The sequence below is a fragment of the Propithecus coquereli genome, unplaced genomic scaffold (assembly GCF_000956105.1).
Source record: "Propithecus coquereli isolate 6110/MARCELLA unplaced genomic scaffold, Pcoq_1.0 Scaffold29, whole genome shotgun sequence".
NCBI classification, from domain to species: Eukaryota; Metazoa; Chordata; class Mammalia; order Primates; family Indriidae; genus Propithecus; species Propithecus coquereli.
This window is the reverse complement of record NW_012148507.1, coordinates 2586273-2613471: the sequence shown is the minus strand read 5'-3', so window position 1 is coordinate 2613471 and position 27199 is coordinate 2586273. Positions and strand designations below refer to the sequence as shown.

Genomic DNA, 27199 nt, shown 5'->3' with positions numbered 1-27199 from the left:
TAATTTCTTTCTATTTTTGGTAGAGACAGGGTCTCGCTCTTGCTCAAGCTTGTCTCGAACTCCTGAGCTCAAACAATCCGCCCACCTCGGCCTCCCAGAGTGCTAGGATTACAGGCGTGAGCCACCACGCCCGGCCAAAAAGCTGATTTTTAATAGTGGTTGCACCACCTATGACCTGCAAGAATTAAGTTTAACCACTCAGCACTGCTAAGAATTAGCTCCCTAGCCTGTGCGATTCCTAAAAATAATATATTTGATTCTGACTTCTTTCTAAATTTCCTTCCCTTCTTTCCTTCCTTCCTCCCTTCCTTCCTTCTTTCCCTCCCTCATTCTTTTCTTTTCTCTCTCCCTTCTTTCCTTTTCCTTTCGGAGAAGTTGTTTCTAACCAAGAGGCAAAATCCCTTTTCCCATCCCCAGTTTCTGTTCCATTATCTATATTTTTGCCGCAAAGGTAACCGCATTTCCTTCAAGTCAATCCTCTACATTTCTGGCAAAAATCCTTGGGGATCTTTGAGGAATGAGTTTTCTATAAGAATGTAAATTAATTTATTAACTAGAATGCTACAGATTGCCTTAGAGGGCCTCAGCATGGAAATGGCTGCAGAGTTGCAAAAGATTATGATTCTGCTCTGCCTCCAAAATCCTCCCCAAGATCTCTGGGGAGCCCGTTGAGTTCTCTCTCCTCCTTCCATCCTTCTCTGGGAGTCGCATAAAGTCTTCTAGACCAGTTGAGAAGCCTACGCATGTAGGATCAGAACCCTAGCCTCAAACTCAGGAAAGCGTTCCTTGTTTTCAGGATCCCGCATGTTAACAGCATCTTTTCTGACCCATCTGCGTGATGTCACGTGACCTCTTCAAGGCAACTTGGTGCACACAATAAAGTCCATCTGTCTCTCCTTCCTCAGTCCTCTTGCCCTCATGGACCACAACCCTGGCTGCTCTCCAAACAGCCTGCCTTTATTTGGCGAGGGGGGCATTTGGACACACGCTTTGGCCAGCCTGGCTAGATGTGGCTTTTTCAGGCAGATCAGAAGGTGGTGCGGCAGGAGCCTCTGAGCCTCGCAGGTGGACCTTCTCAGCTGCCACCGCACACAATGTCCCAGCTCGGCTGCATTTCTGCCGCACGAGTGGGAGCTGTGTGAACTCGGGAGGGCAACTGTGAATGGCGCAGCATCTGATATGAATTTATCACCGGCTGCTGGGGGGGCGGTTAGAGCAGGGGAAGGGGCTGTGAGTGTTTAATGCGCCCTGCCACAACCCAACAGTTTGCCCTAAAAGAGCCTTTTACCAATATAAAGGGACAGGGTCAAAAGTAAGTTGACCCCTGACAGAATGTACAATTATTAGAAGGAGGCTGTGTACGAGCAGCTGCTGGAACCCCACTGGCTCCGCGTCGGGCTTCCAAGAGTCAGAATATGAATAATCAACTCAAGATTGTTTTCTCCACCCCCTCACCTCCCACCATCTCCCCCCAAGCTTCCCCTCCTGTTTTGGGCAAGTCCTATTCTATTTCTACAGGAAGAAGCATGGCCCTCCCTAGCAGCTGCAATAATTGTGTTCCCATTGTGATGAAGACCTCCTCCTGGCCACCCCCCTACAAGTGGCCATTGTGAGTGGAGAGTCAGTGATTACACGCTCCCCCTGGTGCTTTGGGGGACCCAGCTGCCTAAGTGCTGACACACGAGCATGCGGAAGGCCGGGGAGGGGGCTGGTGGAGGTGGAGGCAAGAGGTGGGGGAGCCCACGTCTGTGAGATGGGACTGTGACATACCAGACCTTTTGCATAAGTCAAGCCCAGAACAAATGAGGCTTTATCAGGCCCCAGTGATGAGGGGTCTCATCTCCCTTTGAAGTGGAGCTGAGCATGGGCCTAGCAGCTTTTCCTCCTTTGGACCAAGCAAACATCCTTCTTTTGATACGCTGCATGCTCATTATCTCTGCCCCATTTAATGATTTTTGATTGAAGGGTGGCGGCTGGGATGCCGAGAGGATCGTTAGAGAGGCTCCGTGCAGCCAAGCCCATAAGAAAGGCTTTCCTTGTGCCTGGGCCTAAATTCGGAATTTCTTAACAGTGTGCCGCTTGTTCTTAGAGGCAGATAAGGGCTGAGCGTGAAATTCTTAATTAAGCAATAAATAGAGAGTGGGGTGTCAGCAGATGTAGCCAGTAGCCATGGCAACGGGAATCACATGGGCAGGAGAGCCGAGACTCCATGTAGGCCTCGGGCCTGGGCCTGACTGACAGCTGAAGAATCCTACAAAGCTTGTAAACCAGATTAATTAGCTGACTAATTATTTCATAGCGTTAATGTAACTAAAAAATAAAAATAGTTCACCATGAACTGAAACATCCCTGGAAAAAACAGCAGGGAAAGAGGCAGCGGGAAACTGGCTCTGTAACGCAGAGACAGAAGCAGCCACTGAATCAAATCGCACACACGGAAAATGGGCTCGCCAGGTTTTTTCTCCCGACTTTGCAAATATAAAACAACACTTGTTCTACAGCCATACTCATTCCCAAGCATGGCATTGAAGTCAAAGTTGGGAATGGCCATTCATAATGGTTTATCACATTGAATATTGTTCCTAACACAAACTACAGCACAAGTCCTTTACCTGTGGTCTGTTTTGTAAGTAGCTCCTTGAGCAAAATTCTCAGGGGGCTTTAGAAAGGCAACTTGAACCAATCTCCTTAAAAGATATTTTCAAATGAGCAGTATTATCTTATTCTGTGGATAACAATTGCTTAAGTGGTACTGGTTTTCAATCATGGGAACTATATATCATATGCGTCATATTATTGTGGATCTCAGTTATCTCGCAAAATCTAGTAAAAGGAGGTAGAAAGAGACCCTTTCAGAAAGGTTATGACATGTACACCGAGTTTAAGACGTATGATATCGTTAATTTTCTGTGCACAAAGGAAAATTCTAGAGAAATAGTCTATTGAGAAATTTTTTAGTAAAGTAACATGGCATGCTAAATCACACTTTAATATGTTTGGGTATTTTGTACCATGATTCCAAGAAACAAGTAAATATTCTTAACCTGATTGTATAAAGGAAGCCACTGAGGCATGGAGCAATTATAACGCCATGCCCCAGGTAAAATAGCCAGCCAGCCACTGATTAAAACCCTAAGCCCCAAGCTCTAGCCATGAGCTTTCAAAAATAAAAATAAAAAACCTGCACTCCATAAAGATGTTTACTGAACAAAGACAAAACTTGTCTTGGTGGAGAAGAAAAATGCAAGGGTCAGAACATATTATATGTGCAGGATTTTTTCTTTGTCACTAGGGATCAGTGAGAAGTTTTCTCCCACAACTCTGCCTAGCACCCGCTCCCCTCCACCCACCGTTTTTGGTCAGTGATCCATGATTAGTTAGTGGGCAGCACACTCTAGTGGAGAGCCCCACAGCCAGGAGCCAGAATGCCTGGGTTCTGGTCTTTTCCATCCTCAGCTGGGGCTAAGATGAGTCATGTATCTTCAATCACACATGAAGCAGCCAAATGGAGGAAATGAAGATAATTGTGATTTTTTAAAAACTTCCTATCCTGGGGGATGTGGTAAGGTTGCAAACAAACAAGACAAAAGATGGTCCACTTAGAAGTGGTCAACCAATGAATGAAAGCCAGCCAATTGCCAGTGAAGCAGCGCTCAGAATGAAATGCCAGCCAAGAAAAGGAGCTGCACCCCCTGCAAACCTGACATGGAATTCTGCGGACCTGAAGGAGGTCAAGCAGCTTCCCTACAATAAAATGAAACTTCTATTTACACAACTCTTCCCATGCTTTTTCACCCCAGGAATATGCCAACATAGACTATGAAGTCTTGACATTTATTTTATGTAAATTATCCCAGCATGGTCCTATACAATCAAGTGACCTAAAAAAAAAATAGTTGAAAGTAACAATCTAATCAATATGTAAAGTGCATGGAACACAACAGGAACTCTACTGACTGGAGCCTTAATGGGGTACCAGCTACAACAACTACCTCACTGCCATCATGGCATTGGGAAATGCAAGCAGGTCTATAGAAAACATGGTAGCCTAATCACCACCTTCCTACAGATCTTGTAAACTTTACATAGAGGGTATCCAAAATTATAACCAAATCTACATAACCTAGCGTAGCTGTATGAGTCACCACCGTGGAGGAGCATTACAACCCTCACTACCTCCTGAGTCCTCATCTCCTCACTGTGCCAGCCCAGGAATGGGAACAGAAGTGCTTCTAGCCACTTGTCTACCCCATACACTCAGAGGATGAAGGAAGCACCAATGTCCATAAAAGCTACTACTGGGAATCTTCTTCAAGGAGCAAGGGTCTCCAAGTTTATTAAACATTCGACAAACTCTATGTGACTTCCTGGTATTTTTTTCCCCAATTCATATTTGAAGGTAGAGTTAGTAGGATATTCTGATGCAGAGAATTTTAAAAAATTAATAAAGGCTGTCTATTTCATAAAAATGTTTTATACTGAAATTCATCTACATCATATATATACACATACAGATGTCCATGTACACATAAGTATATATGCCCACACACACAGCTACTTACACAGATGTGTATATACCACATGTGTATACATAGTACAATAGTATAACTTGCTATTAATTGAATTACTAGTGCTATCAAAGAGGAAGAAAATCCATAGCTGCATGAGTTGATTTTTTTTCTTTGTGCCATAAATTCTTTTATTACATTTGATTTATGTGAATATTAAAATTAGCTTACAGTTCATGAACAAAATCTGACCAATTGACAAGACAGGATCTTCAGAAACATGCCAAGGAATAGCAAGAGAACAATTCAAATTAAAATTTTATTCCAGAATACATCTCAAGAAAATAGCTATAAAGTTAATGGCAACAATGCTTGCTCTTACTTATGGCTGTATGCAGCTCTAGTGGTAAAACAATCTCAGGGATCTCTGTCTGTCCTGAGTTTTTATAGTTTTAGGTTACATTTATGGGTGGATCAAATAAGAAATAAAATGTTAATGGTACAATTCAGTGCAAATAAAATATACAACAATTCGTTTGGTAAAGACTTGAAAAAAATACCAGGGAAGCACCAGAGTCTCATCTCTGAAGCTATCAAAATGTCACAGTTCCAGGGCTCACCTCTAGACCAGACTGAGTTGGCATACAGTCAGGCACAAGTGAGAGAGAGACAAAGAACTCAGGACCATGGCCCAGCCCTCCAAGTCCTTAGGGCCATGCCTTGTTTGTGGCAGGGGCTGGAACTTGCTACACTGATAAGGTCCCCTGAATTTGACCAGTATCTATTAAGACTAATTTATAACAAAATTGTCATTCTAGACACCCACTTTGCCAAATTCCTTTCTCATTACACACCACTGTAAGAAGTGGTCTCCCAGTGAGCTGAGGTTAGTACAGGTGAACACCGCGGTGCTCAGAGTGACCTTTTCCGTACCCTGTGCTCAGAGTGACAGCGTATGGAAAAGGAATATAAGATAAGCTCCAGGGAGTCAAAAGAAAAGAAATGGATGGTCCTGACTCTCATACTGGATCCTGCAAAACATGCACAATAAGAAGGTGAGGAAATCTCCTTGCCCTCTGTTACTCTGCAATCGCATCAGGGTTCCTGGTCCTGTGAAATGACATTGCTGGGTCCTTTGTCCTGAGGCTAATCCTGACACAAGACAGACACAGCCAACCCCTCAGCCCTCAGATCAGCCGTCCATGCCATCTCCTTTTCCTGACCTCAGGTTCCCTTCCAAGGTTTTCCTTCTCACCTCCCACAGCAACTTCAGTCTCAATTCAGCCTCTCTCTGTCGCTGTCACCTTGTACTCTCTGCTGTTCCTTATATCCGTGGCCATAATCAGCCAACCATCTTTACACGTGCGATTGTTCACTACAAATACAACACTACAAAGTGAATTAAAAATATTAATAACCACCAGTGCTTACTAAGCACTTGCTGTGGGTTAGGCACCCTGCTAAAAAGTTCCGTGTGTTGTCCTTTATTTAATTTCCTGTCCTTTGAGGTAGGTCCTCTGGTTCTCCAGCTCTACGGGGGAGGAGGCTGAGATTCAGGGAGGAAGAGCACCTGCTCGGTGCGCTGTCGCTGGTGGGTGCTGCAGCTGGGATCTGAGCCCAGGCAGTCTGATTGCAGAGCACCCTCACCTAACCATCACACACTCCTCAGCACTTCCCAGCACAAGTGCCTGGAATTCAAGAGTAAATGGTGGTTTCTATGTGTCCTCAAAACACTCATCCCCATTGGATACTTACCCAGATAGGTGAGTTGCCTCAACTGGTGATCGAAGAACCAGTCACAGCCTTGGTTCTGACCAGGTGAAGGAAGGAATGGAAGAGACAGACCCACATGACTCCCGCATCTTATGAGGATGTCAGGGGCAGGTGGCAGTTCGGTGTGCACCAGCAGGAGGGAATTCCCAGGAGCAAAGTTGTCGAATGTTGCTGAGTACTTGAAGAGAGAGAAAAGCACAAATATTTTCATTTAATAAGGAAGCCCCTTGCCCAAAACAACTACAGAGAGTGCAGATGGAGTAGTTTAGAAATAAGACAGAGTTCAGACCCAGACTGTACTTTTCTTGTGGGAAATGGGCCTGCTTAAATCCACTCCATGATAAATTCATAACTAGAGCTACAAAATCATAGACTGTGAAGACTGAAAGATGCCACGAGATTCTTCTTATTTAACAACTTCAACTAACAGAGGAGGAAACCAAGGTCCAGACAAGTGAATCAACTTGTCTCAGATCAGTCATCTAGAAGAGACAGGGCCAGGTCTAGAATTCCTTTCTTTTTCCCACAGCTTAAAGAGGCAGGCAACCATAGGACTGCCATCCATTTATAACGGTAATAGCTAGCACTGTTGGAGCATTTACTACACAGTCAGGCACTGTTCATTAGAGTCATTCAATCCTCTAAAGACCCCCTGTGATTGTTACTCTTATTGCCCCATTTAACAGTTGAGGAAACTGAGGCAGGCAGAAGCTCAGTAACTTGTCTATATCACAAAGCAGGAGAGTGCCGAGCCAGGCCATAAACTGAGGTGTCCACCTCCAGAGTCACATCCTACTGCCTTCACGGTACGAAAATTTCCCAGAATGTTCTCACGGGAATCTCAAGGAGAGGAAATAGAGGTGTAGTGAGGAGACCAAAAGTGACTCTGCTCTGAATTCCTCATAACTGTGGCACACCTAAAGCAGCTCTATCTCCCTAAGATCTGCTCTCAGGACTGCTAGGGGAGATGTGTATGATGCAACGGGAAGAAAGAAATGTGTTAAAAGGAAGAAAAGAAGCTTGAGGAAATCCACTACATTGCTTTTTTAAACAGAAAATGCACCTACTTTCTGCATAGCTATTTCTATCTTCACCCCCGCTAACCATTTGACTACTTTAACCCAACCCAGCCTGGGGACTGAGACCTCTAGTTGCATGTTAATCATTGACCACAAGGTGGCAGTATGCAATGTATAAATGCCTCGTTAAGACATTTTCTCTGGCTACAAACACTTCTCTCTGGAGGAAGTTGGTTTTTAGCCTGTGATTTTTTTTTAAGTGCAATTCTACAGAATGCTTAGAATTTATTTTTCATTGTATGAATAAATTTAAAATTTTAGGCAAAATTATCTTGCATTCAAGATAACATTTAAACAGATTTTTAAATTTTCAAATTAAAAAAAAGCAACCAAGTCTTATATTCAGATTATATTCAACTGGCCAAAATGCCATTGTAGTTTTCTTTATTAGCATCAGAGCATTCTAAGACTTGCAACCCATTATTTCACACAAGAAAAATTAAGGACCCCTCGGTATGCGGCACAGGGATGAATAGATTCCTGGGGTTACCTGCAGAGATCTGTTGATCCAGGGGTTTTCAAATCGCAGTGAGTAGGTCTCTTGGTCCAAGAGCAGAGCCATCCAGCCATCAGGGTTAGACAAGGTATCACGGACGTAATTGACAGTGTTTGTCTTATTTCTGCTGTCAGTCAGGGTTAAATCATAAGGAATATCAGGAGCATTAGCTCTGTGGTGATTTTAAGAGAAAAAAAAAATAAGTTCCAAGGTTATTTGCGTTCTTTTTCCATCAACGGCAATCATCTTTCTGTTCTCTCCATGTGTCTTAGGCCCTCTTGGTCTGTGTGTCTATGGAGGTTTCACCAGTCGCTGTGTGGGTCAAAACAGCCCCGTGAGAAGCTGCCTTTGGATTGTTCAAACATTACACCGGCCTGTGCACTGTGAACTAGAGGAAGTACAATAACACTCAGATCTTAGGCCACTAATAAATGTCATGTTCATGTGGTCCAAGACTATGTACTATTATTTTAACAAAGAAATGTCTAGGGCCGGAATTTTGCTGTAGACCAGGTTTATCAACAGCAGAAAACATGTTATCATTGGTAATTAGCTATTCCCTTGGGGTGCAATGACAGAGACCTTGGACCTGATGTCGCTGGGCTCTCAGATGCCCTGCTCCAACTGCCCAGCAGGAGTGGCTTCAATAGCCTTCCCTTGAACGAAGAGATAAGCTGGCTCCTCTTCTGTGGGCTTGCATAATGCCCAGGGCTCACTGCTGTTATGGTAGCTCTGTGTTCTTAAAAGCAGATTGTAAGATCCTTAAGTTAGAGGTGTTTTCTCCTTCCTGTTGGTAACCTCTGCCCTGGCACAGGGCCCTGCACACAATGGCACCCACGTCAAGTTTGTTATGTGAATGACGAACGTATGGATGAGATCTTCCTAAAGCAGCCAGTATCATTTTCCTAATTTATATAAAGGGTTTCTAGAAGGACCTAATTTTGCCAAATGAGGAAACTAAGACTGAGCATGGCAAAAGTAATATGTGAATATAACAAGATAGAACTAGAAATCTGTGATCCAAGATCCCCCAAATTATTCTGTACAGCCCATCCCAAAAAGTGATTTTTAAGACTTCATTAGAACATAAATAGATTTAGCCAAATGCTAAGACCCTGAAAGAGAGTCAAAGTGGACCTAAAGAAATAAAGAAAAAGTAAAAAAAAAAATCAATACACATTATGACTGTCCTTCCTCCTTTGGTTTAGTTTTCAGGAGAATCTTTAACTGTGGCATTTTGCTGCAAGCAGATAATTAAATTCTCAAAGTAGAGGGAAATGAGACGAAGGGTGATGTTGGGTTTTCACAATGAGGTAGGGCATGAGCATATCTAAAGCCAATTCATAAGCCAGTGGCATATTATAAAAAGGAAAATTTTTCAATGTTGCATGCTTGGGCACTGAAATCAAATGGGCATAAATTGGAAATCTAGATTAGCACTCAAGTAGGTGTATGAACTTGGACATATTACAGACCCTATTTAAGATTTAAATTTCTCTCTTTTTAAAATACAGGCAATAATAGTATACACTGCATATAGCTACTACGAAATTTAGATAATCCCTGCAAAGCGCTCAGTAGCCATTATTAAGCTCAACAACAGCTACCTATATCTTATCTAAGAAAGAACCTCAGTTGTGCCAGATTTACCATTCTGCACAACTTATTTTAATGTCTAGAGGGTTATCCAGGATTTGGTCATCGAAAAACATTCCCCAAACCTTTCATGGTACAGATCATTGACCCTGGCAATGTCACACTTGATATATATTTCTTGCAAAATTTAATGGGTTTGTTTCATCCATTAATTAATAAAATGAAAGAGATGAAAAATGCTCAGGGCATTTGGGAATAAATAACTACTCTTCTCCCAGAGTTCCCTATGCAGCATTAATTGAACCTTTAGAAATCTTGGAGAAGGAGAAAATTTCTTCTTCTCTTGAGCTTGAGATACGTAGGGTATGGTTTTGTTTGTTTGTTTGTTTGTTTGTTTGTTTCCCATCAGGATTTAAACTGGAACTAATGACTAACGCTTAACTCAAATTGCTAGAATCAGAATTGACATAGGGACACAAAGGTCATCTGTTCTGACTGTCAATCTATTGCAGGAATGCCCCCCATGACATTTCATCCCACCCCTTCTTCCATTTATAGGGTGTTCACATCCTCAAATAGGCCATGTGGAATTTATTTTTAAATTGTAATCTTTAGAAAAGCTTTAGAATGCTAAATTTCCTTCCTTTCTCTTTCTAGCCATTTGCCCTATCATCATGGCTCTCTCCTCCCCTAGCTGAAACCATATCCCAGGAGATTGTCTAGCACATTTGGGCCAACTATATTTAACAAACAAAAATAAGCTTCTAGGAAATAAATGTTAAAGCATGTGATAAGAAGAGATTAGTTGGAACTAAGAAATATTAGAGAGATGGATGAGTTGGCTGCAGTAGGCGCCATGGTCAATACGTAAAATGGAATTCCCCACAGTCCAGAGAATGATTCTAAGTGTTTCAGGTTCTGAAAGTGCATCATTTCAGCTTTCACAGAGATATATGGGCTCTGAAAAATAAATCACAAGACTTAATCCAGGAAAGACAATTAATAAATCACATAGTGAGAGTTCAGTAAATACCTGTTGAATGAACAAACAAATGCACCAGAACACTCCAACTGGCTACTTAGTGACATTTCCCCCTAACACGGAAGTCTACCCAGAAAACCATATAAGTATCAGAAGAGTTCTTGTACACTTATTAATCAAAAGAGATGAGCAGTTGATCATAAGTTACCAGAGCTCAATACTGATAACCCCATATCAATAGAATATTTGCCAAGAAGACTTAAACACTTACATTTGGTGGTCAGAAAACCTCTCCTGGGCACATACCAGCCATACACACTAACAATGGTCTCTGGTCCAGTATAATGCTAGGGTTTACTTAAGAACTCATATTTCTTCTTGCCTAGGCAAGTACTCTCAATTAAACCATTTTTAAAAATAATTTTATTTTAACTATAGACCAAAAGAAGAACTCATTTGTTCAAATGCATGCATCCGTTTGCATTTAATTCTTCCTGCCTTACCAGCCAATACTTTGTCATTATTTTCTCACCCATCATGCATACCACCTTGACAATTATGAAAATATTACTTCAATATGTGACAATACGATCAATTGGGTATATATTTCCAGAAATGTTTCCTAATTCCAGCAATGTGGCCCCAAGAACCCCCCTGGTCACTTTGAATGAACTCAATTATTTCTCAAAGTTCTGTTAGCATCACAGTTTTTAGGATGTTATTTTTCCTGATTTAGTTTCTATAGATTGTAATTTCAATTTTTGAAGGGAGCATTTTTTCAAACCATCTCCTCAGTTTCCGAAGGCCCTTGTAAACATAACCCCCTCTTCAACTATTGTCAAACCTAACTGCTAGCATTAATTAGGTTCTACTTGCCCTTAGGACCTTTATACCTTCCTTTTGACGTTCTCCTTTCAATCAGCATCCAATAATCTGATGCTAACCCCTTGGTCCAACCAGAGCACATTGTGATCCTAAATTACCCTTTCCTCTTTCCCCTTATTCATTGCCCATTCTCTCAGAGCCTGGATCCTGTCAAAACTCCCCATCCATCTCAACCAAGGTTAGTTCAGGATGCAATTTCATAAGCAGTCATGTGCAGCGCCAGAGTTCTGTAGTGCAACACAGGTAGAGAAGGAGGTTATAAAATATACCTTTATCACTGCTGGTAGCAGAAGGAGTCATATGGTGCACTCTGAAAAGCAAATCAAAATGTAAAAGACTCATCTCCCAGTAGACAAGATGCTTTGAATTGACCATCACGGGACGGGGGCAAAAATTCAAAGTCAGATCAGCTCCTATCCTACTGGGCCAGATGCCAGAATTGACAGTAGCAGGGCCCTTCTGAAAAGCACCAAAAGAACATCCAGAGTCAAAGAACACCATGAAGAGAATTTACCAACCATAATTACTACAATTTTCGCTTGCCCTAAATAGCCACCAATTTCCCCGTGCCCTAAATAGCCACCAATCTCCCTCTCCTTACTGTTAATGAAGCAAAGGAGCACAAAAGTATTTCTAATTTGGAGGAGCCAAGGGAGTCTGCATGGGCCATTAGCAGCAGAGAGCTTCATTACTAGGGGAAGAAGTCTCTCCCTGAACTTCTCGTGGCTTTATGTGCAAGAAATCAGGAGGCAACCAGTCCATTTTAAATGTTAACCCTTACCTCTGCATCAGCAACAGCTCCTCCTGTCTGCAATCGAAGAGACAAAAAGACCATAAGCCTTACATGTTATTTTCCTTTTCTATGGGATGCTTTAATTTTGGTTCTCTTCTTTTTAATACTCAAAACTATTTTTAATTCAGGGATATATGTCCCTTTAGAAATAACACTATCATTTGGTAAAATTTCCTGGCCAAAGTACCAAATTGCCATACTAGTTGCTTAAATAGTTATGTAATTTAGTGCCCATGGACTGTGCAGAACTGTTGAATGTATACTGCCCACAAAGGATTTGTTAGGCAATCAGCAATACCAATGAGAACAAATATTAACTCCCTTGTTTTTGTTTACCATTAGCTTACTTTTCCTGAGGGTCCCTATCTCCGTGTATTAAGATAAACACTGCGTTGAGCTCAAAATGCTCTCGATTCAGAACAATTGTGAAATAAAACCTTTATAATTATGCATTTCCTAAGCCAGGCACATCATAATAGCCAGCCTCAAATGGTGCTGCAAGCATCTTCTGGATATTTGTGCTCGCTGCTGTCACTCTCATCTTTTACTGCACAAAAGCGACAAAATTGAAATTGCGAGCGCAGCCAACCAGTTTTTGTGGCACAGCTTTGCGTGAGTATCCTTTAAAAATACACTGAGCTCGTAACAGTCCTTGTCACAGGATCACTATCCTATCTGCTGACCTGCCACCATTCACTAATATTTTATGTATCATCAATAAGATTTTCTATCGATAGCCTTATTGATTCAGAAACACTTAAATATTTCTCCTTTAGAGTAAGGTAAAAAACCTAAAAAGAGGAAAGAAACTACAACATTCAGTCTTTTTCCAAACTTTTAAAATTACTTAAATTTATATACAAGATAGAACTGGTAAACAGAGAGACAAGCCTTGTGTTTCCGGTGGGCTCACCCCACCAACACTCTTCCCTGACTTTTCAGATGTATATTTCTGTCTACCTTTTTTCAGAGTTGGCTCAAGCAATAACTTATCAACCCACAAATCAACCCGGCACCTTGTCTAAGGTGGCATCTATGCTTTTTTGCAGCATACCTATCTGCCATCATAGTAGGACAATACTGCTTGCTCATTCCATCTTAATTTCCAAAGAAGAGCAAAGATAGCCATTACCCTACTTTAGATGATCCTTCACACACCATGGCATATCTTGTTTTGATCCACTGAGTACAGCTGGAACGGCTGCCTCTGACCATGAGAATATCATGACTGGAATTTGCAACCAATAAGGTAAACAATGACTTGTTGGGGATGTTGAAAAACAATTTTACGCATCAGGTAGGGAGTTAGACTGAGAAGCCTGTCCTCCCTTTCATATAAATACACCTGGTGTTGGGGTGAGGATGATTGACACTGGCTCACGAGAGTCCATCGCTAACCCCTCTTCCCAACTCCATGTTCAGTGACATCACGTTGGTAGCTTGAATCAGGTCATGTGAGAGTATTTTTAGCATAGAATCAGGCAAATGCTATGACCCAGGGCTTTTATTCTGGACAGCTAGTTGTTAAACCTTTACTAGTTACAACTGTAACCTTTTATTATTCATGATTACTTAATAATCATGTAAGATTGTTGGTGATATTCCTTGGTTTGGGGTCCATTATGACTTTTTGTTCTTTTTCTGTTTTAAGTCTGTAAACTCTGCTGCCAAGAGAGGATAATACATCTTGGATAGGGTTTTTTTTTAAGGACTGAAAAGATACCATTAGTGATGCTATGCCTATTTATCCCTAGGAAGGAGAGTCAGGCGATTATTAGAGGAAAAGCTAGGCCAAAATTTCCATTTGAACTCTTCTTCACTTTTGCATTCACAGAGGCAGGGGGTGCTTCATACTTTGAACACTGACACATTAAGAGCAGTTATGTAGGTAAAAACTGAACGCAAGCACTACAGGAGAGGATATTAAGCAAGATCTAAGAATCAAGGTGAATATTAACCTTTTATTTTCCAAGAGAAGTAGGAGGGAAGAAACAGAAGTTACTGGGGCACAGTGAATCAAAGACCATGTCCTGAATGGCTCCAGATTCTACAACTACCTGGGAGGTTTCTGGATCAACACAATGTCATGTGAGAATTAGAAATTATTCCCTATTTTTCAGGAATTGAATTGTTACATTTGAACAAGCTTAATTCCCTTGCCAGGCATTTGTTTCTCAGAAACATAAAAATCTATAATAATCTATTCAAAATCCATAACAATCTGTTCCTAGTATGCCTATGTGTTGTTTTGTAAATCACAAATGTAAAATAGAGACTTTTTAAAGGTGGCACTTATTGAGCACCTACTACATGCCAAGCAAGCAATGCCCCTCTGAGATAAATACCATTATGTCCATTTTACTGATACGAGAACTAAAGCAAAAAGAGGCAAAATAACTTGTCCAAAGGAATTTACCTAGGAAGTAGGGGAGCTATGACTTATACTCACAAATGATTCCTAATTACTCCTCTATTTTTCAGTCTTTGAAAAATTCTTTCAAATGTATGCATATGCCTGATTGTATTTCATGTACATCCTATAGAAACTCAGAAGGATTAGTTGGCCAACCCACAACATCTTGCAAGCTCCTCTAATTTCCCCCATTCTCAATACAGTGAATAATTGGAAAACAGAATCAGGATTTGCTTTGTTGATATCTGAATGAGTCTATGACAATTAAAGAAGTTATAGAGTGCTCTAGACCAAAAAAAGAAAAGAAAAGAAAATTCCCAGACAGTAGTTGTGAAGGTTGAGTTCTCATTTTCCCCTATCATAACACTATGTATCTATACGACCAGTGCAAGAAAACAACTGCAAGTGTAGGCAAACTGCTGATTGAGTGCAAGCAGGGTGGAGGTAGATTAGAGAAGGAATCGGCAGTTTAAATTAATCCCCTGGTCAACTGATAGCCCCAGGAAAGCAATGGACATTAAGAAAGGACATTCTCAAATATTAGATGTTCCTGGGAATTTTAGAAATAAAGACCTAGGAGTAGCATTTTAATTTGGAGCCTTATGAAGGAAAGCTGAATACCATGGACTCCTCATGAAGAGAAGAAATGAACAACAATGACACTAGAAAAAGATTTGGGGGAGTCCACAATTTTTTATTTATATTTATTTACTCGACACTAATTTTATTGAGTTGCTAAAGGTTCAACATGGTTTGGGGCATTACCGTACAAACGAAAATCCTATTCTCACCCTACATAGTATCTATGAGGAGAGATGGACAATTTATGAAGCTATGCAGGAGCTTTGAGTATTGATTGGAGAAGTATAAAGAGCTCACACACAGCAGGGATATCAAAATCTGCACAGCAAGCTCAGGGAAGCTTACCAGAAAAAATGGCCTCTGTGCTGAGTTCATGGAAGCTGAACCTTATGAGTTGAAAAGCACAAAGAAGTTGAATGTGGCTGACGGATAGCATGCAGGGACGGTAGGACAGCGTGCGAGAGATGGTGCTGGAGCCATAAGCAGGGAGCAGGTCATGAGAGCTCTATGAGATATTAAGAAGGTTGGACTTTCCTCAGTAAGCACTGGGAAGCCTTTAAAAGTTTCAAGCAAGGAATGCATGGCAAGACCAGATGTGCATTTGCAAACTTCGAACATTGAAGCGCAGCAAGGTGGCAGGCCAAGAAGCTACTGTGGTTCTACAGGTGAGGAGTAATGGCAGCCTAGACTAGAGGGGGTGCGTGGGGAAGGAGAGAAGCAGAAAGACTCAAGAGGGATCCTTTTAAGGAGATAAAATGGACCTGGTAGGTGATTAATGTGGGAAACAGGTAAAAAGATGAATCAAGGTTTAGACCAGCATTTGCCTCAGTGGGATTCTGAACACCCCAGAAAGAAACAGGTCTATGGAAATAGATCATAAATTCCATTTTGGCAAGTGGAGTTTGAGATGGCTATTAAATACAGTCGCGGAAATTTCTATTGAAAGCATCACTTCCTGGTAGAAATATAATGCGGTCCACAAATGCAAGCCACAGGCCTTGTCTTAAATTTTATAGTATCCACATTTAAAAAGTAAAAAGAAACAGGTGAAATAAATTTTAATAATATATTTAGCCCAATATATTCAAAATATTATCATTGCAACATAATCAATACAAATTATTATGATATTTTAGATTCTTTTTTCATACTAAGTCTTAGAAATACAGTGTGTATTTTATTAATTCACTCTTCGAGCACATCTCAATTCCGACTGGCCATATTTCAAGTGTTCAGTCACCGTATGTTTCTAGTGGCTACAATACCAGAGAGTGTAGATTCTAAGGGCAGTCAGTTAAATGCGTCTAGAGTGCAGTTGAGCAGTGTGAACTGGAGGAACAAACTTTGGAATCATTAGTGACTGTTAACTGAGGTTGTGGAAATACATCAGCTGGGAAGAGTATATGGCTTGAGAGGAAAGGAAAGCTTATTACAGAACCCTAAGGAACACCAGTGCTTAAGAGACAGAAGAGGTGAGAAAGGAAATCTGGGAAGAGTGTACAAAAATCTACTGATAATATTATACTCGGTCCATGTAATTATCTCTATACAGAAGAATCATTTATCTAAATTTTGGGATCAATAAATCCAAGAGCTATGTGAGGTGTGTCATTATTATGGGACCCTGGAGAAAAGCAGTGGCTGGGATATATTTCTGAAACGAGGTCCTGACTTACATTGGCAAAGCTCACAGCCTCATCAGGAAGACTGAGGTCTACAGAGGTCAGTAGGTGGAAACAGAAGCTGGGAAAGGAACCCCACCCAGAACACCTGCAGCTCCTACAGAAAGCTGGTTTGCAGAAGTGTGAGAGAGAGAGCAACGTAAGCAGGACTCACGCAGATCAAGCGTGTGATCATTTTAACAAATCACAAACTAGAATCTGCCTTGTAGAGAGTGGCAGGTTTTTCTTCACCCAAATATTAAATAACATGGCCAACTTCAAATATTTATATGCCTCTGCTAGCTTTGAGTCACAGGAACCTATAAAACGGAAAGTGCCACTAATGTGAGCACCGTCAAACTTAAGGCAGTGGACGACAGGAATATATTGAAGATCACCAATGTCAAACAAAGAAGTTATAGTGGAAATGGACCAGAGAGGGGGCCTATCAAGGAAGAAATCACACTCCAAGAGCTTGGTTTTCAGCAAAGGGGCAGGGGGTGCCTTGTTTATGCAGATATGTAAAGCCTCACTCCCTGCCCTCCCAGGACCACTTGCTGAGGGAGGAGGGTAAGGGTTGAAAGTAAAGACGGCAGGGTGCTTATGCCATATCATATCTCCATCAACAGGCAACCCCAAAAGATCAGGACTGTGAGAGCTTTGTAAATCAACTCTTAGGGTGCTTGCCCCAGGGCGGATAGCACAACAAATTAATCCTTTCTCCATGAAATGCAGCAAAGTTTGTATCTACACTGAATTCAAATTGCTCATTAGCTCTGACATGTTCCTAATGAGGTTATAATGCTCTGGGACAAAGATCAAGCCACTGAGCACAAATAGCTAGGGATAGAATTATAAAAATTAAAAACAAGAAGGGCCTTAGGGCAGTGCTTCTCAAAGTTTAATAGGAATCACCTGGACCTTCAGATTCAGGACATCTGGGGTCTGGTCTAAGACTCTGCATTTCTAAGAAGTTCCCTGATGGTGCTGATGCTGCTGGTCCCTGGACCACACTTTGAGCAGAAAGGCCTTAGAGATAATCTAATCCAATTGCTATCCTAGAGGTAAGAACTTAGGGCCAAGAGACTTGTAATTGGAAGTATACCAAGACTTCCCAATGGCTAATTTGGGACAATTGGATATTTGTCCATCGACCTATAGGTCAACCTGAAAATTTTAAATAGCATCTAGGAGGTAGGGTGACCAGTCATCCTAGTTGACTGAAGAAGTTTCCTGGACATAGGATTTTCCATTTCAAAACCAAAAATATTCCTGAAAAACCAGAATGAGTTTTTTACCCTACTAGGACACTTTTGAATCTTGTTAGAATATAGCATCAGGATTATCTTCTTCTTGACCTTGTCAGTCCCAGAGTGATGGAATCATGACTTGCTACCAAAGCAAGCACCTAAGTGTGCAGTCTTGAAGGTCTCAAAGAGCAAATGTTCAAACAGGGTTGAGGCTCTGCAGAGCCTTCCAATACCACACTGACAAGTGCCTCTCCAAGACAGAGCCCACCAACAGATCTCAAAGTAAGGTATATAAAAAGAGTACAGAGAATACATAGAAATAAATATTGTACATGCATATAATGTTCATTCTAACTACACAAATCTATTTTATTTTCCTCGTTTGAAAAAATGCATATAGGAAATAAATCACTAGCTTTTATAAACCTCAAAACACTCATTAAAAACATCTTTGGTGGAAACAGTAAAATAACAATAAAAAATCAAGCTGCATCCCTGAGAATGAAGAAAAAGTCATGCTCTGCACCATCAAAATGATTAGAAATGAAAACATATCCCTCCATTTTGCTATTTCACTCATTGGAATTGAGCCCCTTAACGTTAGATAGAATAATGAACAGTCTGGAAAGCAAAAGTGGAAAATTTTCTGACTATTCAATGCTAGCCAGTGTATTGCTAAGGCTTCCCCAACAGAATGTCAAGATACTATTCCCATATGCGTTCAAAATGCAGTTAGTCCTGACCACAATGACTCTCACTCTCCAGAGTTTACCTGTTCAAATAAGATGCCAACATGGTATGACTAAATTACTTGACTTAATATTCATAGAGTTAGGACACTTAAAACAATGGAAGGAAATAAGTCTAGCTAAATATATACAATGCATTTGAAATAAGTAAAAGACAGAACCCTAGACATTCAGCAATCATTATCTGGAAATTAAAGAGGGCAGAAGCAATCCTATTATGAATTATAAACAGCCCAGCTGCTGACTTAATGGTAGTTCGAGTAGCATAACCAAGGAGTCCTTGCTTCAATATTAATAGGAAATGTATTGTACAAATCCAATAGTTCATGAAATTAACAAGGAAAATGAACTAGAGTGAAGCAACTTTGCAAGTAACAGGAGGCATCAGCAACTGCTTCCCTGGAGCATATTGAACACTTTGAAAGAGCTTGGGGAGAGTACAGGTATAAAAATGAGAATGGACATTATTAGAATTTTTTAATAATACTTTTAATTTAAATGTATTTCCAATTCTCTGTTGGTTGCAAGTCTTCGTAAGAAGCTATTAGCTCAAAATGTCAATAAGAGGTCAGAAGCTATGAGCGCTGGTCCAATGATATTGAAAGTTAGTTGCCATTTGAGTCAGCCTAAAACTGTTCATGATTTGACAGCTGTCAAAATTATCCCTATTTCACTTTTGTAGAACTAAATACTTCAAATAATCTAGAAAACAATTTCCCTTCTACAAGCTTCAACAGCCTGAATGATAGACACATGCTCATTGGCAAGCTAAAAAGTATAGTTAATTCTACTTACAAACCAATAGACATACGATGAAAGAGAACACCTCCCCCACAGACACTGCCAGGGATAATCCGACCGAAGCTGGCATTGACCAAACAAGAAGCAGAAAGGGTTTCCATAGAAGCGAGAATGTGACTTCTATTTTTCCCAGACAGAGACCCATCCAAGTCTTCCAAAATTGCTGCATGAGGAAATGGAAATGCTACTAAGTTTGGAGAGTTTGTAAACTTCAACTGGTTGGTCTTCACAGTAAATCCACCTACAAATTGGAAGACAGAAAGACTTACAAAATGGCACAAAAGACTATTATCACAAATGGCAACTAAATTTACCAGAGTGCTTTCAGTAATTTAAATAGTATATATACAGTTCTACAATTCGTTCATTCATTCAATAAAAACATATCATGAGTGCTTACATATGTGCTAGGGATACCGAGGGAAACAAGAGCAGCATTGGCCCTATCTTCACACAGCCTGTTATCTAGGGCAGATTTTTCTACTGTGGCAGTTTTGCCCTCAAGGGACGTTTGGCACTATTTGGAGTCATTTTTGGCTATCACAACTCGGGAGCTGACAGTGTTAGTGGAGCTAGTGGGTGGAGACCAGGGTTGCTGCTAAACATCCTCCAATGCATAGAACAATCCCCACAACAAAAAATTATCTGGCCCCAAATGCCAATAGTGCCAAGGGTGAGAAACTCTGGTCTAGTGGGAAATAGAAACCGAAAACTTAACAACTACTAAACACTAAAGGTGCTATGATTTAGTCTCAATCTTTCAGCTTCCATTGCTCTATGGTGAATCTACCCCATCAACAATACCTCTTACTATGAGGTTTATACTTTAAACATTTACCTTCAAAAGCAGCATTCAATTAATCATTTGAGCAAATAGTATTAGTAACACATTTTCTAAGTATTAGCTCTAGGGCTATACTTCTTGGCAGGCTTTCCCTAACACCACTGCCATGTGATTCGTTGGTACTGCCAGTCCAATTGCCTGGAAACAAACTACGGCAGTGATCTTCTAACTCACACACCCATATCATTAAAGGAAGAAAACTGAGTACACATCTCCCAGTACACAGGCTACCGTACTATTGTAGTACACACATTATAAAATACACGAAAGAGGAAAATAAGAAAGAATGAGATACAAACAGAGGCACCCCAGCAGAATGAATACAAGCAGTGAATTAATTCATGCATGAAAGACTCCACAATTCCACCTCTTGCAACCTCTGAGGTGAGGTTCATCTAACACCATTGCAGCTCTACATTTCAGTCATATTGGGCTTCTTTGTGATTCCCAAGCACAACTTGCTCTTTGGAATTTCTATTTTTTTTTTTTTTTTTTGCATATGCTCTTCCTAATACCTAGGAACTTGTCTCTGCCTATTCCCTCTTGCAAACTTCTATTCACCTTTCAAAACCCTATTCAAGAATCCCTTCTATGAAATCTTACCTGAAGCCCTTCCTTGGTCCCTTCACTGACCCTGTTCAATCCTCTAGCACTGCAGTCATCACACTCTATTACAATAATGAGCTTAGATATTCATTTTTGTGCCTACATCAAGCGTTTTTGGAGGACAGGGACTATGTATTTTTCATTTTTGTACTCCCCAGTTCCATAAGCAGAGGCTGGAATAGACAATTTTTAAGCAAATGAAGAGACAGTTTAGCTAAGATCATCCAGTGAGCTCTTTAGCATTAGAGCTCATAAGGACTAATGTGATTTTTTTCAGTGTCTTATGAATGATATGAAACAGAGAAGCTATTAAAGAATTCAGGAATTATGATTGGAAGTCCTTGCCATGAGGTATTTTTTATTCCTTTTGTTATTTCTGCAATCTTAAACTCAGAAGCCACCCAAACAAAAACAATCTTTTGCTCTCCCTACCCAAGGGGAAAAAAACAAAAAAAAAGGTAAAGTGGAGACTTGCTGATTATTCATTTAATTAAAAAAACAAACAATTATCTAAATTGGTGATTCAAACCACAAGAGCATATTTACTTGAATCACTTGGTTTGGCTGTTTACAATGATCAAATCAACTAGATTGCTCTCTACCTCTTTGCACGTTGGCCCGTGAGTCCTCCAAGATACTTCTCACCACCTCTGAGATGTAGTTAACAAGTAAGCAAGAATCCCTATGGTTCCTTTGTGCATACATCAAGCCGTGGACTGCTGAAAACATTGAGTGCCTAAACTTTGGCTCTTTCAGAAAAGGTCCTATGCATGATATTTTATCTCCATGTGTCCTTCCATTCAACTCCATTCACTCATTCAATCAGTGAACTACCTACTAGGCACCTGGCTCTCTGCTAGGTACTAATAAGAAAACTGAGCAAGAGAGACATGATCCCTCCCTTTATGAAGCTCAGGGTCCAGCAGAGACATAGCACTATAATTATAGAATGTGATGGGCACCACAGGAAGAGGATGGGGGGAGCTGCAGGAACTACACTGGGAGCACCTCTAGGATTTCTCTTAGGAGATTTAAGCAACAGTTTCTACTGATGCAATCTTGTAACTGAAAGAAATAATGATTCACAAAGGCTTCACCACTGTTTACCATTTTCTCCTGAATATTGCCTTACTTACCATCTGTCCTGTCTATTCAAATAACTTACCTTGTCCTTGGGAACAGCCTGAACAGGTTCTTATGGCCACACAGTTGATGAGATCAAAATTAACAAAGGTTGTGTTAGATACCATCAGTTCCCATCTTTTGGGAGTTTTAATCCCAGCTGACATACACAGACCTCCCTGTGATTTTAGAGGGAAAAATAGGAAAGCAAAATAAGAGAACTGACTACATATAAATACAGTTTATAATGCACAAATGAAAATCAGAAGATAAAAAGATAAGCTACAGACTGGGAGAAAATATTTGCCAAGCACATTTATAACAAAGGACCTATATCCAGAATATAAAAGGAAGTCTCAAATCTCAACAGAAAGAAAATAGACAACTCAATTTAAAAAATCAGAAAAATAAAAAACCTTGAAAAGCCACTTCACCAAAGAGAATATACATATTGCAAATAAGCACATGAAAAAATGTTCAACAATGTTATTCATCAAGGAAATGCAAATTATGATCACACTAAGATACACTAAACACCTATTAGAATGACTAAATAACAAATTGTGACAATAGCAAGTTCTGATGAAGATGAAGAACAACTAAAACTCTTACATATTCCTGGTGGAATGCAATGGACAGCTACTGTGCAAAACAGTTTGGCAGTTTCTTATAAAGTTAAATATAAACTTATCATATGACCTAACAGTATTAAAAACTCCTAGGTTAGAGAAATGAAAACCTACGTTTATACAAAAACCTCATACTGATTCTAACAGCTCCAGTTTATAATCACCAAATCTGGAAACAACTCAAAAGTCTTTAAACAAATGAGTGGATAAACAAACTGTATTACATCCATACAGTAGATACTACTCAGCAACAATGAGGAATAAAATATCGGTCCATGCAACAAGTTGGATGAATTCCAAAGGCATTTGGGAGGACAGGAAGCTATTTTCAAAAGGTTGCATACTATATAATTCCATTTATACGATTGTTGAAAAGGCAAAAGTACAGTAACAGAGAATAGTGATTGACAGGGGTGAGAAGTGAGAGGACCATGTGGCTACAAGGAAGGAGCATGCAGGAGTCAGGATTGATGCAACAGTTCTGTGTCTTGATTGTGGTGGTGGTGACACAAATTTACACATGTGTTAAATTTATGGAACTGTACATCAAAAAATGTCCGTTCTGCTGTATTTTAATATACATTAAAAAAAAACTTTAACAGAAAGTCTAAAAAGAAAGAAACAAGAACCACTTCCAAGATTTTCCACAAAAATCTCTTCAACAAATTCAATCCAATCAAGCTGTTATTGCCTCACTGATCCATGTAAAAATAGTTGTCCATTTGAAGATCACCAGAATTTTTTCGAGAGCCTCTCACATAAAAAAACAGTGATAAAAATAAACAAGCATCAGAAAAGAAACCCAGGAGAGACAAAGCTAGCATAGAAATCAGAAGAACACTTAAACACTATCACTAATAATCTCAGAGAAATAAACATATTATATCCATGAAACAAATAGAAGCCTTAAAAAGGGATTTTCAGAAAAGAAATAAGAACAAAAATAGGAGAGTAGAAACAAGAAATTCAACAGATAAATTGAGAAAACATTCCAGGAAGTAGAACAAAAAAACAAAGAAACAGAAAATCAAAGAGAAAATTAAGATTATAAAAGCAATTCAGGAGGTTCAATATCCAAATAACAATAGTTTTAAGAGAAAAAGAAAATACAGGGGAGAGAATTATCAAAGAAATAATGGAAGAAAACTTCCCAGAAGGGAAGGATATTTTTCAGGTGAAGTTCTGCCCAGTACCTAACGCAGTGATTAGAAAAAGAGCCACACCAAGGTAAAGACCTAGAATCAGAATATCTTAAAACTGCTCAACCTCAAGACTAGAAGAAGCTAGATGACAATGGAATATTGCTTTCAAAATTTCAAGGAAAATTAACTCTAACCTGGTATCCTGTAACCTACAACCTACCAATAAAGAGGTCTCCATATGCAGCTCAAAACCTTTACCTTCCATGGTTTGCCTTTGTTCCAGAAAGTCACTTTAAGCTATGAGTTAACAAAGTGAGAAATTAAGCCAGAAAAGAGGAGTATGTGGAAATCAGGAACAAGAGTTCCAATACTAGAGAGACATGAAGGCAATGAGAATTTTGGTCAAGACAGATTCCAAGATGTAGCTTTGAAACCATTCTCATACATTGCTGGCACAGGTGTGATCACTCTGGACTGTTGTTTGGCATTATCCACTAAAACTACTCTATTACCCAGAAATTTTACAGCTTGGCATGTATTCAACAGAAATGCGTGCAAATGAAGACCAAGAGACATATAGAAGAACATTCATAACATCATTTTTGTAATAACCAAAAACTTGAAACAATCAATTGTCTATCAACAGCAACACAACTTAAAAAAATTATAGTACAGATATAAAATGAAACATTCCACAATGATTGGAAGAATAAATTATTGTAACACACAAAAACATGCATGTATCTCATAGACATAATGTTGTGCCAAAGAAGCCTGGTACAACAGAGTTATTAATACATGCTCTATGATTCCACTCATATGAACTTCAAAAACAAGAGAAATTAATCTATGCCAATGGACATCTGAATACTGCTTCCCCTTTGGCTAGGGAGTGGTTAGTGGGGTTGAATGGAGAGCAATGAAGGGGCTTTAGAGAAATCGATAATGTTCTATTTCTTGATCTGGGGGTGTGTACACAACTTTTTTTCTTTATAAAAATTCATTGAGCTCTTCCCTTTTGATTTATGCACTTTTCTCCATAAACGTTGTATTTCCATGAAATATTTACTTTAAAAAGTGGAACAAATACTAGAGAAAAGTAACATAGAAGATGGGAGGGCAAAGAAAGAAACTAAAGAAGTTTAGTGTTCTTAAATTGTTCAGGTAAAGTTTAATAATGCTGAAGTAATTTAGACTTTGTTAAGACAGGCAGGCACGTTAAAAATTTAAGGCCAATAACGAAAATAATCATAACAGAATGAATAACTTCCAAATGAGTAAATATAAAAAGATACTATGCAATGCAAGACAAATCAAGTTAGGAAAGTAGAAAGAAAAAAAAACCCAAAACCGGATTGCAAACTGAAAGCACAAAATAAGATGGCAGAAATAAATGCAAATGTATGGGAGACGTCAGCATGTGGATGGTAATTGAAACCACTAGAGAAAATGAGATTTCTCCCAGGGAGAGCAAGTATATTGAGAAGAAAAGGAGCCCTACAACAGAATTTAGAGAAACAAAAAGATGAAAGGTCTAAATGAGGAAGACAAATCCACAAGTGAAAATGGGAAATAACCCCTAGAGAAATTAGAGGAAAAATGAAGCAACTCCATCAGCATCTGCCTGAATAAGATATTTTTTAAAGTAGCATCATCTACTCAAATTAATTACAATAATGACAAAAAGATAGCCATGTTGCATACTTCAAAAAGTAGGGTGACTATAATTTAAATCCAAATCAGGACATTTTGAATGAGAAGGGGATGCTAAGTGCATAGAATGCTGGGACAAGAGGTATAAACAAACCGCCCAACCAAAGTAGGATATATAACGATGCTGTAGTGACCTCTTTTTCTTCCATATTAAAGCCATCCTCACTGAAAATTATTCTATCCATCTCAACATAAAGGTAATTTTGGGTGTGAGAGTACCAACATACATACAGCATGCTTAAAGGAAAACAAAACCTTCTAATGATAAAAAGTTCTTCCAGAAACTAATGTTAGTTTTAGGATATGACTCACTATAATTGCATGCTACCAATGATTAAGTGGGTGGAAGGTCTACAAATAAATAGGCTGAATTCTCTGAAAATCTTAATTCCTAAAGGAATGGCAGGCACAAAAGAGAGAGGTTAAAATCAGAGTTCCACAACCAGAGAGAGGCCAGGCATCTTCCTTTGTTTTCCCTTTGAATAACACACATGGCAACAAAGTAGTTCCCACATAAATCTGAGAAACACTGTGCTAATTAAAGATAATGCATATTTTTCTTGTTTGTTTTAATCCTAGAATTTCTCAGAGCCTTTAATACGCTTTAATGTTTTTTTCTTTTTTAATGAATTTTATTCTGTATATTTGAGGTTTACAACATGTTATAGGATACATATAGTTAGTAAAATGGTTCCTATAATGAAACAAATTAACATTATCATCCCACACAGTTAATTTTTTGTGTGACAAGAGCGATTTGTTTAACAAAAATCCCAAATACAATATGCAATTTTATTAACTCTCATCCTCATGTTGTATCCTACATCTCTAGACTTGTTTGAGACTTCGGGGAATAAAGGGTGTGGTAAACAGCATAGCATGAATGTAATTTACCAAAGAACCTCCTTTTCCCAAACAATCTCTGGGGGCTATCCTTTCATGGAAAACACTTCAGGGGCTATTGGTTTAGGCACTAGAAAATGTTGATTGCCAAAGACATTTTCCATGTGCGATCGAAAGAGTATTTGACCAGGAATAGGAGGATATCAGGATGGTCCTAGCCCCACAATAGTAGGCATGAATCTCGAACTATCATTCGACTTTCCCAAAGCCTCCATTTCTTCAACTGTAAATTCAGGAATTTTAACCAGATCATCTCTTAAATAATATTTAGCTTTTAAATTGTATGGGTTTATGATGTGGATGACTAACATGCATCCAGACATCTCCTAGAACAAAACTATTTAATATAACGTACCAGGGACCCTTGTCCTGCACTTACTTGTTAAGAGACCAAAAGGCCCTGAGCTGCATTGCATTCCTAATGAATCACACCCCAGGGGAAGGATTATTTTTGATTATCTCATGATAAGCACCCTTTTGTCATAATTTGTATCTTAATTTATGTCACTCTCCCATTAATTATGATGCCTATTTAACATCAATTAAGATGCTGCATCACTAATTTACCAGGACAGTTAGTTACTCAGTTTGATGGGAGTTTTGTTTTTAGCATCTACTGTAAGGTTATTTCTGAGAAAGTTGAGGACCTTTGACATACCAGCATCACCGAAT

General features: G+C 39.5%; 1 protein-coding gene across 1 annotated transcript in view; it reads right to left on the bottom strand.

Annotated features, from left to right (window-relative positions):
* PKHD1 (polycystic kidney and hepatic disease 1 (autosomal recessive)) overlaps nucleotides 1–27199 on the bottom strand; it is a 535504-nt gene that overhangs the window by 267509 nt on the left and 240796 nt on the right. The window contains 4 exon segments of the mRNA XM_012648551.1: nucleotides 6264–6459; nucleotides 7851–8028; nucleotides 19563–19809; nucleotides 22184–22319. Of these exon segments, the coding sequence (XP_012504005.1) occupies nucleotides 6264–6459; nucleotides 7851–8028; nucleotides 19563–19809; nucleotides 22184–22319 (757 nt within the window).